We start from the raw sequence: 13,853 nt of genomic DNA on the forward strand, positions 1-13,853 counted from the left end.
TTTTTCCCTTCTTTTCTGTGGGTCCAGCCCCAATATTTGGCATCAAATCCTCTGTAAATAGTGATTCCTTCTTAGAAGATAAAGTATGGCTTTCATTCCTGGTTCCCCCTCCCCTCCTCCAGTGAGCATGTCAGTTAGGGTCAGGGATTCGACGAGCATGGCGAATGACTTAAACGGCACTGAATGACACTTAATGTCATTGAGTGACACGTTAAATGACACTGAATGACTTAAATGGCAGTGAATGACAATTTGGTTCAGTCTCCCCTCCCTTTGTGTTCCAAGGCTTTTGGAAATGCCAAAACGCTCCGGAATGACAACTCCAGCAGATTTGGAAAATACATGGACATACAGTTCGACTTTAAGGTACACTGAAGCTCCTACTACTGCTTCATGGGGACCCCTGAACTTGCCAGCAGTGGAAACCCATCTCAAGGCACCTTAAGGGAGGAAGGGCATTTATTGGCTCAAAAAGTTGAAAAATCCAGGATTAGTGCTAGTTCTAGGAAATGCAAATAAAGACCATGATGACATATTTTACTATGTGGGCAAAAATTAAGAAGTCTGATAATACCAAGTGTTGGTAAAGATGTGGATCATTAGGAACTCTCACACATTGCTGGCGGGGAGTACATTGGTACAGCCCATTTGGAAAACAGCGTATCATCTTGTGATGTTGAAATCACATAATCTAAGGTGGAGCCATTCCCCGCCTGGAGATATTCCTACAGATGTGCAAACATGCCCACAACAGCACTGCTCACGGTGGTAAAGGGACTGGAAAAGAACGAACACATCTCGAGAGAGCTGAATGCCCATCAACAGGAGAACGGCCAAATTGCGGGATGCTCACACAATGAGATGTTTTATGGCAGTGAGAGCGTGTGAACGCCAGCTACGCACAATGTAGACGGGTCGTGAGAACGTACTGGGTGTCAGTGTGATGCCATTTCTTATAAAACTTGAAAACATTCCAAAGTAAACAATATATTGCTTATGTGTACATAATTATATGACATGGGTTGGCAAACTTATTTGGAGAGGGCCAGATAGTAAATATTTTAGGCTTTATGGACCATACAGCCTCTGTCTCAACTACTCAACTCTGCTCTTGTAGCATGAAAGTAGCCAGAGACAACACATAATGAATGAATGTGGTTGTGTTGTACACAGAGTTTAAATGAGGCTAATGCAAGTAGGAGGGGTAGACAAAGTTCTCAAGGACATATAATTCCAAGTGACAAAATGACACTTAGGCTAGAGAACAGTAACTGGCTGAGTGTTCAGTGTAGTGATGAGGACAGACTGACTCAGGGTTTCCCAGAGGCTGGAACATGGGTTTCTGGTGGTGTGTGCATAGACTTCGAAAAAAATTTAATAACGATATATATTTTTTCACTTTTTATTGAAATTCAACACATAGTAAAAAGGACACAAGTCATGTACACAGCTTGATAAATTTTTACATATGAATCTACCTGTGTAACCACCACTCAGATCAAGATATAAAAATTTCTAGCACCTAGAAGGTTCTCCTACCTGTCTCTGACAATACCCCCCTTCCCAAAGGTGATCGCTGTTCTGACCTCTATAATCACAGATTAATTTTGCTGCTTCTTGAACTTCAGAAAAATGGAATTATGCAATTGTTCTCTTTTGTGTTTGGCCTCTTTCAATCAACATGTCTGTGAGATTCAACCATGTTGCTGCATGGAATTGTTCATTTTTTGATTGCTCGACTTTTATCACCATTTATCTGTTCTCCTGTGTTGGACATTTGGGTTGTATCCAATTTGGGGCTATTGCAAATAGTGCTGTGAACATTCTTGTACCTCTTTTAGTAGATATAAGCACACTCCTTTATGTTGGGTATATATCCAGAGGTGGCATTGCTGAGTTCTTACCAGCAATGTTATAATTGAGAGTTTCGGTTTTTCCACACTTTTGCCAACATTTGGTATTGTCAGTCCTTTTAGTTTTAGGCATTCTGGTGGGGTATAGTGGTTTCTCACTGTAGTTTAAATTTGTATCTCCCTGATTTTTAATGAAATTTTGCCCGTTGGTCATTTAAAAACCCTCTTGTATGTTAAAGTCTTTTGCTCATTTTTAATTGGGCTGTCTTTTTTTTTTCCCTTATTGATTTGCAAGTGTTCTATATATGTCCTGGAACACAAACCCTTTATTGGATAGCTTATTTAAAGCAATAATTAAGACAGTGTGATGTTGGCACAAGAATATATAAAGAGGCTGATGGACCAGAAGAGAGTTGAGAAAGACCCCTCCCCCCGCCCCACTCACGTATATGGTCACCAGACTTATGACCAAAGCATCACTGTGATTCAGTATACATAGAATTGTCTTTCCAATAAATGGTGCTGGTCAACTGGAAATCCATATGGAGGATAAAGAGATCTTTGGCCTCAACTTCACCCCATATACAAAAATTGATAATGATAGATCATAGTCCTAAACGTGAATGGTAAAACAGTTGCTTCTAGACGAAAACACAGAAAATATCTTCATGACCGTGGGCGTAGGCAAAACTCTTTTTGAAACGGAACCCAGAAAACACTAATCCTAGAAGATTGTTAGATCAGACTTGATTCAAATTCAGAATTTCAGTTCATCAGAAGACACCAGTAAGAGAGTGGTTTGATTATTGGGGGGGTTTTTCCCCGAATTTTTTGTTCTCTTTTGAAGGGCATTCCTGTAGGCGGGCATATCATCAGTTACTTGATAGAAAAGTCTCGAGTCGTCTATCAAAATCAGGGTGAGCGGAATTTCCACATCTTCTACCAGCTGCTAGAGGGTGGAGAAGAGGAGCTCCTTGCTTACCTGGGACTTGAGCGAGATCCCCAGCTGTATAAATACCTCTCACAGGTTGGAAAAACCAGCACCGGTTCTGGTGGCCCTTTGGAGGGCGGGATCAGGGGTGTTTGGGGGACTTCTGTGGGGTGTTCAATAACTTTCTTATTACCATTGTGGAAGTATTCTACTGATTGGTTTCTTGACCCCTCCTTTTACACCTGGCAGGTGTATCATCTTGGTAAAGTAACCAATATCTCGGTGAGTGGTTCTCAGCCCTGACTGAAGCTAGAATCACCCAAGGAGCTTTTGAAACACACAAATGCCTGGGCTCTACTTTCCAGAGATTCATATTTAATTGGTCTAGAGCAAGACCTGGACATCAGGGTGGTGTTATTTTTTTTTTCTTATAATTTTTTTATTATAAACATTTTCAGTTTTCAGAAAAGTTGGGTCAAGATCATTACATGCCTCACTCACATTAAAAAATTATTACCACTTTGCTATATCTGTTCTGTCATCTAACTGCTGCTGAACCGTTTTAAAGCCATTTGCGATTTTATAGCACTTCCATCACAAATAATTCAGCATGTAGCTTCTAAAAAGAAGAGTATTTTTTTATGCCGTGCTGCCATATTGAACCTTAAACATTAACAATAATTTCCTTATATCATCTAACTAGTCCGTAGTCAAATTTTCCATTGTCCTCAAAATACTATCTATAGCAGTTTCTTCCAACTAAGATAAAATCATGCATCGGTTATTATGTTTCTTTCAATCTAGACTCTTACTTCTTTTCATAAAATTAACAGTGTGAAGATGCTAGAGCAGTAGATTGAGATTAAATATTTTTGGTAAGGACACTGCATAGATGCTCTGCGTAGGCATCCTGCATCATCTCAGCAGACACATGTTGTCCATTGCTTCACTGTTAGTGATGCGAATTTGATCACTAGGTGAAGGTGGTGACAGATCTTTCCACTGTAGAAATATTTTCCATCAGCGTTGTTTTAAACATTCCTTGGTGATTAAATGTCATTCAGGGAATCCCCTGGGTATTCTAATGCACAGCTGCGGTGAGAACTTCTGGTCTAGTGTGATAGAAACACACTGTCTATCTGAGTCCACAACCTATGGTACTTCATTCTGCTTTCAGAACTAGTTTGGAAAAGACTTTTTTTGCACCTTCCTGCCTTCCATCCCGAGAACTGTTTTCTGCGAAATGAATGAACATCCTCCCTTACAGAAATAGTTCAGACCATTTCTATGAGCAATCCTAGGATGTAGTGTTGTACAAAGTGGCTTCCAGAATTTAACTTCCCAGCACTAATTTTTTTGCAACCAGCACTAGGGTGTGGGATGCTCAGGATGTCTAGCACCTCTCAGTGTTTGATGTCACTAGCACCTTTTTGCCCCAAGGTTTTTGGATTTTTCTCTTCTCTCTGGGCCTGGCTTGAAAGGAGGTCACTTGGTAGAGTACAAAGCAGGGACATCATTTAAGAAAGAGAGCCATGTCTTGTAAAGTGAATATTGTAAAATGAAGACCAGCGTATCATAGTAAGTCATGGAGGAAAAGACGACTTGATGGAAATTTATTTTGAAAAATGCAGCTAAATCAGGAAGATAAAAGAATCTCATAATCTCATTTTATACTTAACAAACTTTGTACTAATTCTTTTTTTTTTTTTTTTTTTTGCGGTACGCGGGCCTCTCACTGTTGTGGCCTCTCCCGTTGCAGAGCACAGGCTCCAGACGCGCAGGCCAAGCAGCCATGGCTCACGGGCCAAGCCGCTCCGCGGCATGTGGGATCTTCCCGGACCGGGGCACGAACCCGCGTCCCCTGCATTGGCAGGCGGACTCTCAACCACTGCGCCACCAGGGAAGCCCTGTACTAATTCTTAGAGCAAAGAATAAATCAAATTTGATTATTTTTCTTTTTGAGGACCTCATTTTTCCAACAGAGCTGTACGGGACCACCACCTTTGGCTTTTCATAGCATGATCAGAGGATCAATTTGTTACACTCTTTGAGGACTTCATCCATTAAGGATGGATTTCATCCATTTAAGAGGGCTTCATTTATGTAGGGCTTCTCCTAACCATTCGATTATCAGATCACTCTCTTTGGGAATGTATCATGCCTCTATCCTTGCAGATTTTTTCTGGCCCGATTAATTTGGCAAGATCCTCATGCCACAGTGGCTTTCGAAATGGCTCAAGCAATTCACCAGTATTATTTTGATCGATTTCATATTCTCCTGTAACTTTGGCAAACTTTGTGACTGCTTTGTAGTGTATTTGCACTGCTTCCAAACCCCTAGGTGTCCTCTGAGGGCTGACTTAGACTAGCCCTGCCCTTGGAGAGGCAAGAGCAGATGTTGCTAGTTGTGTGGGCAGGGATATTTGGGAGGTTGCAGATTTAACACTGGCCAGTTCACTGGTGAATGTTTTCGTGGTATGACACCTTTGTTTGCCCCACGCAACAAGGAACTCTTTTAAGGTAACCAATCTTCAGATAATCAGGAAACTACGAATACTCGGCACTACAAAAGCAAAACAACGACAACAAACCCTCATCTAGAAGGTTTTCTCTTTAAATTGTGATACTGGTAGTCTGTTACTGGTTTAAAACACAGCCTCTAGAGTTAATGGGAAAAGTCTTATTACACTTCCTGTAGAATCTGTGTTTCTCTAGATGCCGAACTTTTATTTCCTTGAGTGAAGGAAATCCTGTAGTGAAGTTTCTGATGTTGGTTGCTAAGTGTGTCAAGATTATTTTCAGAATTTAAACACTGTCATTTTCCTGTATGTTTCAGCAGATATCTATTGAGACAAGTGTTTCCAATGTATTCAGCAAAAATGGCAAGAAAACCTATTTTTAAAAACACACTAAAGATATACCACTAATATGTAACTTTGAAAGTTTTCCCAGACAGATTTTGTTTGTTTGTTTGTTTGTTTGCGGTACGGGGGCCTCTCATTGCTGTGGCCTCTTCTGTTGTGGAGCACAGGCTCCGGACGCGCAGGCCCAGCGGCCATGGCTCACGGGCCCAGCCGCTCCGCGGCATGTGGGATCTTCCCGGACCGGGGCACGAACCCGCGTCCCCTGCATCGGCAGGCGGACTCTCAACCACTGCGCCACCAGGGAAGCCCTCCCAGACAGATTTTTAAACAAAATTACAAATAAATTTGAAAAAAGCAGCAGTTGGCAAATCGTCAGGTGCTAAACAGTTAGAATAAAATCCATTTTTTTCACAGCTCAGAACATTATAGAACTAGCTTTTTTGTGCTTGTAGAGAAAATCATTTTGATTAGGAGTGTTTATAAACCTAACTGTCCTTATAAAAATGCTGTTAAGCGACCCAATTCTGTGTCAACAGGGCCACTGTGCCAAAGAGTCGTCTATTAATGACAAGAACGACTGGAAAACTGTTTCCAATGCCTTTTCTGTCATCGATTTTACTGAAGATGATCTTGAGGTATGAGCCCCCCGAGGGCAGAGATGCCAGTAGTCAGGTCTGGGATTGAGGAAACAATCCTGGTTTCTTGGTGATTACACGGTAGGGTTGCCAGATTCAGCAGATAAAAACATAGGACACTTAGGTACATTTGCATTTCAGATAAACACTGACTAATTTTTTAGTAGAAGTATGTCCCAACATTGCATGGGACAAACTTCATACTAAAAATTAGTCATTGCTCATAAATACACGACCATGTGTAAAATAGATAGCTCGTGGGAACCTGCTGTATAGCACAGGGGGCTCAGCTCGGTGCTCTGTAATGACCTAGATGGGTGGGGGATGGTGGGGGGAGGGAGGTTCAAGAGGGAGGGGATATATGTATACATATAGCTGATTCATTTCATTGTACAGCAGAAACTAACACAACATTGTAAAGCAATTTTACTCCAATTAAAAAAAAGAAAAAAAAATCAGTCATTGCTTACTTGAAATTCAAATGTTAACTGGGCATTCTGCATTTCATCCAGCAGCCCTGAATTTTCCCAGTGCTGAGTGCCAGCAGGTGGTCATGTTTCCTCTTCCCCTTAAACCCAATCTCAAATATTTAATCCCCTAGAGTGCTAGGAATATCATTTATTTATGCTTCTATATTGGAACAAACTGGACCAAATTGTAGGATTTATAAACAGTTTGTTTTTACATCTTTTTGTCCTTGTTTTCTGGGTGGGGGTGGGTGGGTTGTTAAACTATTGATCTTTCAAGGACCAGGATATAATTTTTAAAAATATATATATGTATGTATATATACACATATGTGTGTATATATATATACACACATATATCTGGGATCATGACATTTGAACATTAGATTGGTGGGGAGGCACAGGGTGATATCAAAATAGCAGTGTCTTGTGCTGGAGATGAGTGAGGCATCATCCTGCCCTCCGCAGAGGCTCTTTCCCGGCTTCCCTTAATATCTGGGGAAGGAGGAGACTCCATTCGTTCTGTGAGCTCCAGGCTGGAATTCAGGGGCGGGGAGTTCTCCCTCGGGTATCTCCCCTGATGACATTTATCAGTTAGGCAGCCACCGTCTTCTCTCCCTGTCCTCCTCACCACTTCCCACATTCCTAGAATCTCTATGGAATTATTGCCAGTGTCCTACACCTGGGGAACATCTGTTTTGAAGCGAACCAGCAGGGCTGTGCCTGCATACCAGACACCCACGAGATCAAATGGATTGCCAAGGTGACGGTCCAGTTTGGGAGAGCCCCGGTGCGGGGGGAGCAGACACTCTCAGAGATGGAGAGGCCGGGGAGGGGAGAGTGAGGCAGCCGGATGCCCACGTCCCAAACGGCTCACATCGTGTTCTCCCAGCTGACACTGGTTAGGAGGTTTAAAGAGCGTGGGGGTAGATGAGGGAGCGGGTAAAAGCCAGTTGGTTGAAAGACCAAATATGATCTGTTTTGCATTAAAGCACAGTTAGTAGGGCAGGTACACCTGGACCTGGAAACTCTTTATTAGTGAGTAAAGTTGGGTTACTGAATGGCATTTTGATTTCCATTTATTCAGCTCCTAGGGGTCAACCCATGGGACCTTCTGGAAGCTCTCACCCATAGAAAGATTGAAGCCAAAACGGAGGAGGTAAAAATGGCTCTAGGTGGAAATGTACCTGCCCTTCCCACCACTGCTGCCAGCAGGATGGTGGCCCTAGGGGAGGCCAGACTCCTGAATCCTGCCCACCAGGTCCTGTGTGGTCCAGCTTCTGGCAGCATCTCCTGCCTTAACTTCCCCATCCCCCAACATCCCACCATCACAAGCTCTCTGTGCCTCACACTCGCCCTGCCTTCCCTCCACAGAGTCTTTGCATATGCTGTTCCCTCTGCTGGAACACTTTTCCCTATGCTTCTTGTAGTTAACCCAGCCTTATCCTTCAGTTCCCAGGGATCATTTCTTCAGAGTCCTTTCCCTGCTCATCCCACCCCTACCCTGAAGCACCATATGTATCTCCTTATAGCACTTGTCACTCTCAGCTTGAGAGCAACATGACGCTTCTTTGTGTGACTTGTTGAATGTCCCCCTGCCAAACGTGAGCCCACAAAGGCTGGAACTGTTTGTCTTAGTCATGTCTATGTATCAGCACAGGGCCTGGCGCTCAAGAAATAGCATAAACAGCACAGGCGGGAGGCGCATCTTTCCCCAGCAAGTATCCTTCCCTAGTCATCTTTAAAGCCTAGGTTGAACACTCAGGAGGCCTTTTAATTATTTTAACCTCTGTAAAGATGTACCTGTCGTTCTTCTCAGGTGATATGCCCACTGACGCTAGAACTCTCTGCCTACGCTAGAGATGCAATGGCAAAGGCCGTTTACGGACGAACATTTACTTGGCTGGTCAACAAAATCAATTCCTCCTTAGTGAACAAGGTTGGTCCACACACATTGGGTCATGTGCTCACTAACATGGTAATGTTTTATAACCAACCTCTTTAAAGAATTTGTGAGAATTGACTGTACGCTCCTGGTGGGCAGGGATGGTGTCTTTTCACGTCTACATTTCCAGTGTCTAGCACACAGTAGGCTCACAAAAATGCATGCTGAATGATCTTGGCTGGGTGTCCCCAAGTGTGGGACACACAGCATTGCAAGTATGCCAGGTGGCTTTAAGTATACACAGAAGCTTTTCCTTTTAACAGTATATTTTAATGTGTATAAGAAAAAACAGGCTGACTCCTTTGAATTTACCCCATGGGCATGTTTCCTCTTTAAGTGGAGTTATTTAAATAAAAAAGGGAGTTTACTCAAAGCTGGAAATTAAGGAAATGATGATATGAGGGCAACGGGGTACACAGATGTGGTGAGACTCACGGAGGAGGCATGCGAAGGACAGATTTGGATACCTTGACTCAGTCCATCATATACAACGTTAAATTGTGTCCCTTAATAAAAAAAAAAAAGGCATGCTCTCTTTAAATAGCCATCCTTGCGGGACGACACTCGGTCCTCTGTTGAAAATGATATCCAAAGTATCTGCCTTCTCTCCTGGATAAACGTCTCCTTCTTCGTGCTGTTTATAGCTTCCTTCTTTCCTTCCCTCCCTCTCTCCCTTCCTTCCTTGTTTCCTTTCTTTTTTTTTTTTTCTCTTCCTCTTCTTTTCTCTCCCTCTTTCTCTATCTCTTTCTTCTTCTTCTTCTTTTTTTTTGGATTGAATGTGGGATTGGGAGGCTGAAGAGGGCTGAAGCAAGGAAGTGAATCAGAAGATGAAGGTTTCACTGCTCCGGTGATGGATAAGGAAGCTGGGATGGGATCTGGGGAGGCTGCAGGCAGGAAGAGGCAGGCTGGGAAAATTATTTCTACCCTAAGATTCTTCTGTGAGCCATTGCTGGAGAGAGAAGGCATGAGATTTATAGCCAAGTCCCAGATTCGGGGACAGCTACCAGGTTTTGAGGGTCACAGAGTAAACAACCTTAACGATTAATGGTGTGTGTTACATTGACTAGGATTACACTGGGAAAACGGTGATTGGATTGCTGGATATCTATGGGTTTGAAGTCTTTGACAAGAATGGGTGAGTTCGTTGTTACCCACTGGTTCTTTGTTTTTCTTTAAGGTCTGAGTCTGGTTTATGGCATCTCTGATGTTATTGGAATTCATTTTCCTATTTCTAGAAATTCTCCAGATTTGCATAGCCCCTACCTAATAGACTTTTCTAGAACCGGAATAACTATAAAAAATGCAAATGTCTTTTAGCTTGACTCTTCTGATCTATTTAGTAAATTATTTGTTTAATAAGGGCTTTGGTTTTTCTGTATGGAAAAGCATCCTTAAAAATAAGTAAAAGCAATTTTTTAAAACTTGGTCTACTCACGTAGCTTTAGTTACTTAAATCTTTTGCACCTCTAGTTTTGAACAGTTCTGTATAAATTACTGCAATGAGAAACTCCAGCAACTATTAATTGAGAGAACCCTAAAAGCGGAACAGGCAGAATATGAAATGGAAGGTATAGAGGTAAATGTTTCGATGTTTTCTCCTCATTTGATTTCTTAACCTAGCAAAAGACATTTACTTGAGAAATATTATTTCATTGGAGATTTTTCCGGATTAGTACTAAGGATTATTTTTCACTCCTTCTCTGCTTATTTTGTGGGAAGTTATTTTGATATTCAGCAAGTATTCTTTTTGAAATGTTAGAGATAAAAATCAGATTTGGGAAAAACAGTTGGAAAATCAGTTTAAAAGAATTATATTTGATGTTCATCTTAATCCTTCTTGGAGAATTTTTTTCCTCTTTGTCATTTTAGTGGGAGCCAATTCAGTATTTCAACAACAAGATCATCTGTGACTTGGTAGAAGAGAGACACAAGGGAATCATTTCCATTCTGGTGAGAAAATTAACATTGACTTGGGGCCCATTCAATGGTATTTACAATACCCGGAAGATCTTTTCCCCAGGCTTACAAAGGGTTAAGAGTGAAATCCACTGGATTATTGAAGAATGCGAGTTGAACTTTTTTGCTGAATGTTTGCTCCAGGCTTTAGGCCGAGCTTCCCTCTCTTGTTCAGATTCACAGACCTAAATTATAGCCCATCAGGAGATCACAAGGAAAGACCTTTTATCATGAAAGCATGCGTGTCTCTCTTCGATAGACATGGCAGGGTGAGCCAGGGAACTGGGGACCTGGTTTAGGCACTTGGGGGAGGGGCTGCTTTCATGCTTAGCACTGAGCAGGGAGCCAGAAGACTTAAAGGAAGGCTTTATAGAGAATATCCATGGATTCTGAGTTGAGGCTCTGTGAGGTGGGCCTGTGACCTTGTTTTGAACTATTGTGACTTCTGAGAACGTCAGGGTCCTCGAATCCACGATTGTTCCACTTCAAACATCAACGTCTCTAACAAATTCTGAAGGCCAGTGAGAAATGACTTCCCTGCCTTGCCTTCCATTCAGGATCATCTGTACTACGGTTTGCCTCCCTGTTAATGAGAATTACCGGTCCCCTTCCTCCTCCTGCCTCCCCGACAACTAACTGGTGTGTGAACCCACGATTCTGAAGCACAGCAGGGACATTGATGGGTGGTGACTGTAGTCGCCAGGAACATGGGCACCATCTCGATTCAAATCCCAGCCCTACTGCTTATTAGCTGTGTAAGCTTAGGTAGGTGTCTTAACCTCTCTGAGCTCCAATTTCATCGTCTTTCAGTGGGTCCAGTGATAACAGCACTTACCTCAGAGAGGAGCTGTAAGGACAAATTAAGTGAAATAATATATGCAGAGGGCTTAGAACTATACCTGGTGCGTGGCAAGCATTCAGAATCTATCCGTTCAACAAATACCTATTGAATGCTTACTTTGTGCCAGGATTCTGCCTTGTGCTTTGGGACATGGCAGTGGACAAAACAGGTCAAAACAGCTGCACTCAGAGGCTTTAAATTCTAGCATGGAGAGACTAACAACAAACAGGTGAATGGGCAAAATGCACGGATTGTGCAATGGAGAGAAAAGCAGGAAAGGTTAGATGTGCTGGGGAGGGAGGTTCAATTTTAGCTAAGATGGTCTAGGAAGGATTCTCTGAGAAGGTGACATTTGAGCAAAGACCTGAAGGTGGGGACAAGCTGCGTGGACGTCCAGGAAGCACAGACTGACGTAAGCTAGTACACGTACGTTCAACGTGCCTGCAGATTGCTAGACTAGTATTTTAAAATACCTTAGTAATAAGTACTTGTTTCTATTTGGTTTGCCATAGATGGAATCAGAAAGCATAGAAATGTTGCTTTGTAAGAATTGTTTCTCCAACATGAACCCAGCTTTTTTGTTGTTTTAATAAAAGCTACAGGGTTGATTCATTTTTTTTAAGATGGTCAATTAAATGTTATCACTGTTGAGGACCCAAAACGGGAAATAGACATATCTTGTGAAATAGGAAAGGTTAGACTCAACTAGTTTTACGGCTCACTTTCGCTGAGGGCTTTGCTCCTAGTCAAAGAGGGTATGTTCTTGGCCAGCTGGTTACGAGTGGTTAAGAGACAATGAAGTTGAGTGTTTCAGCTGGTTGTGAAAGCTGCGAAGTGTCCCTGGGAAGACTTTGGACACAGGTGTCAGACAGGTGGGAGAGTTGACTTTTCATGGAAATTTCCAGTCTCTCTGGTTCCAAGCTTCCCTGATCAGATTTGAGAAGCGGAGCACGTGTGATGGATTACCCTTCCTCCCCCAGAAATGTTCACCCAAACTTGTGTGAGATGATATATTTCAATCCACTACATTTTGCCCCAGCTGGTGGAAGCATTTAAACTTGGAATTGATGGAGGGTGGCGCCATGAACAGAGACTTCTGTTTCTGTTTTGTAGGATGAAGAATGTATTCGTCCTGGTCCTGCTACAGACTTGAGTTTCCTGGAGAGATTGGAAGAGAAAGTGGGCAAGCACGCACACTTCCAAACGTAGGTGTCTCCTTGCGAGGCTGCTGCGTGGGGGAAGGTCACGTAGAGTTGACCTTCGAACAACATGAGTTTTAACGGCGTGGGGCCACTTATACATGGGTTTTTTTTCAATAGTAAATACTTACAGTATTACGTGATCCCATCCCCTGTTGGTTGAATCCATGGATACGGAAGGCCAGCTATGAGTTATACACAAATTTTTGACTGCGTGGAGGTCGGTGCCCCTAAACCCCATGTTGTTCAAGGGTCAACTGTATCTCCGTTATCTTGGATATATGGACAGTGCTCTCCAAGAGTACAGATACTTCTTCATTCCTAGAAATATGATGATACGCCAACTGCACAACTTTTGTTGGTAGGGGTCAAGCTCATGTGAATTCTAAGTAGAATTTTTTTTTAAGATTTTGTGTCTTTATTCATCATCATTTCATTTTGGACATGTCCACATGCATGAAATGTCTCTTCTTGATTCAGGTATAAAATTCATGCAGTGGTGTATGTAGATCTGAATTGTACAACCAGATGAATTATGATATTTGTGTGTACCCACATCACCATCCCACAGATGAAGACATAGAGCATTTACAGCACCCCAGAAAATCAACTAGAAATTTAACATAGTCTTTGAGACAAGGAGGAGAGAATTTAAGGGCATGTGCTCTGGAGTCGTAGGGAGCTGGTTATGAATCCCAGTTCAGCCACTTATGAGACACGTGACTTTGGGCAAGCAATACTCCTGAGTTTGAGTTTCCCCTTCTACAAGATGGGATAATTAATATACCTACCATATAGCATTGTAAATGACTACATAAATCATCTAGTGTAATTTCTGGCCATAGCAAAGATTCAGCAAATTGCAGTGGCTTCATCAAACCCCTTATAGACTATTGAAAGGATAAATAAGTGGAACTGGATAAGTATATGAATCAAGAATGGGAAAATAAGTTGTAAGATCTTCACAGGTGGGATCATATATGGCCATGAGAATGAACAATCTATAATACATGCAATAATGTAGGTAAATCACAAAAGCATGTGATCAAAAGAAATCAGACACAAAAGAGTACATACTATATGGTTCCATTTCTATGAAATATCAGACCAGGTAAAAACAACCTCTTCTGTTAACTGTCAGGTTGTACCTGGAGAGGGCTCA

The 13,853-nt window shown here is 42.1% G+C and overlaps 1 protein-coding gene across 7 annotated transcripts in view; it reads left to right on the top strand.

The window, feature by feature from the left end:
- The window catches only part of MYO1H (myosin IH), a 143,650-nt gene that overhangs the window by 102,343 nt on the left and 27,454 nt on the right, over window positions 1-13,853 (top strand). For 6 of the 7 annotated variants that reach the window (XR_010933280.1, XR_010933281.1, XM_067700502.1 and 3 more), the window contains 10 exons: window positions 286-366; window positions 2,701-2,880; window positions 6,185-6,283; window positions 7,400-7,513; window positions 7,838-7,909; window positions 8,570-8,689; window positions 9,763-9,830; window positions 10,166-10,271; window positions 10,565-10,645; window positions 12,606-12,697. Coding sequence is in view for 5 of the 7 variants with exons in the window: in XM_067700502.1 (XP_067556603.1) it covers window positions 286-366; window positions 2,701-2,880; window positions 6,185-6,283; window positions 7,400-7,513; window positions 7,838-7,909; window positions 8,570-8,689; window positions 9,763-9,830; window positions 10,166-10,271; window positions 10,565-10,645; window positions 12,606-12,697 (1,013 nt within the window). In the remaining 2 variants the exon portion in view is untranslated. The remainder of the gene's footprint in view (window positions 1-285; window positions 367-2,700; window positions 2,881-6,184; window positions 6,284-7,399; window positions 7,514-7,837; window positions 7,910-8,569; window positions 8,690-9,762; window positions 9,831-10,165; window positions 10,272-10,564; window positions 10,646-12,605; window positions 12,698-13,853) is intronic. The other variant, XM_067700506.1, reaches the window with a different exon arrangement.

This window comes from Pseudorca crassidens, chromosome 12 (assembly GCF_039906515.1).
Source record: "Pseudorca crassidens isolate mPseCra1 chromosome 12, mPseCra1.hap1, whole genome shotgun sequence".
NCBI lineage: Eukaryota > Metazoa > Chordata > Mammalia > Artiodactyla > Delphinidae > Pseudorca > Pseudorca crassidens.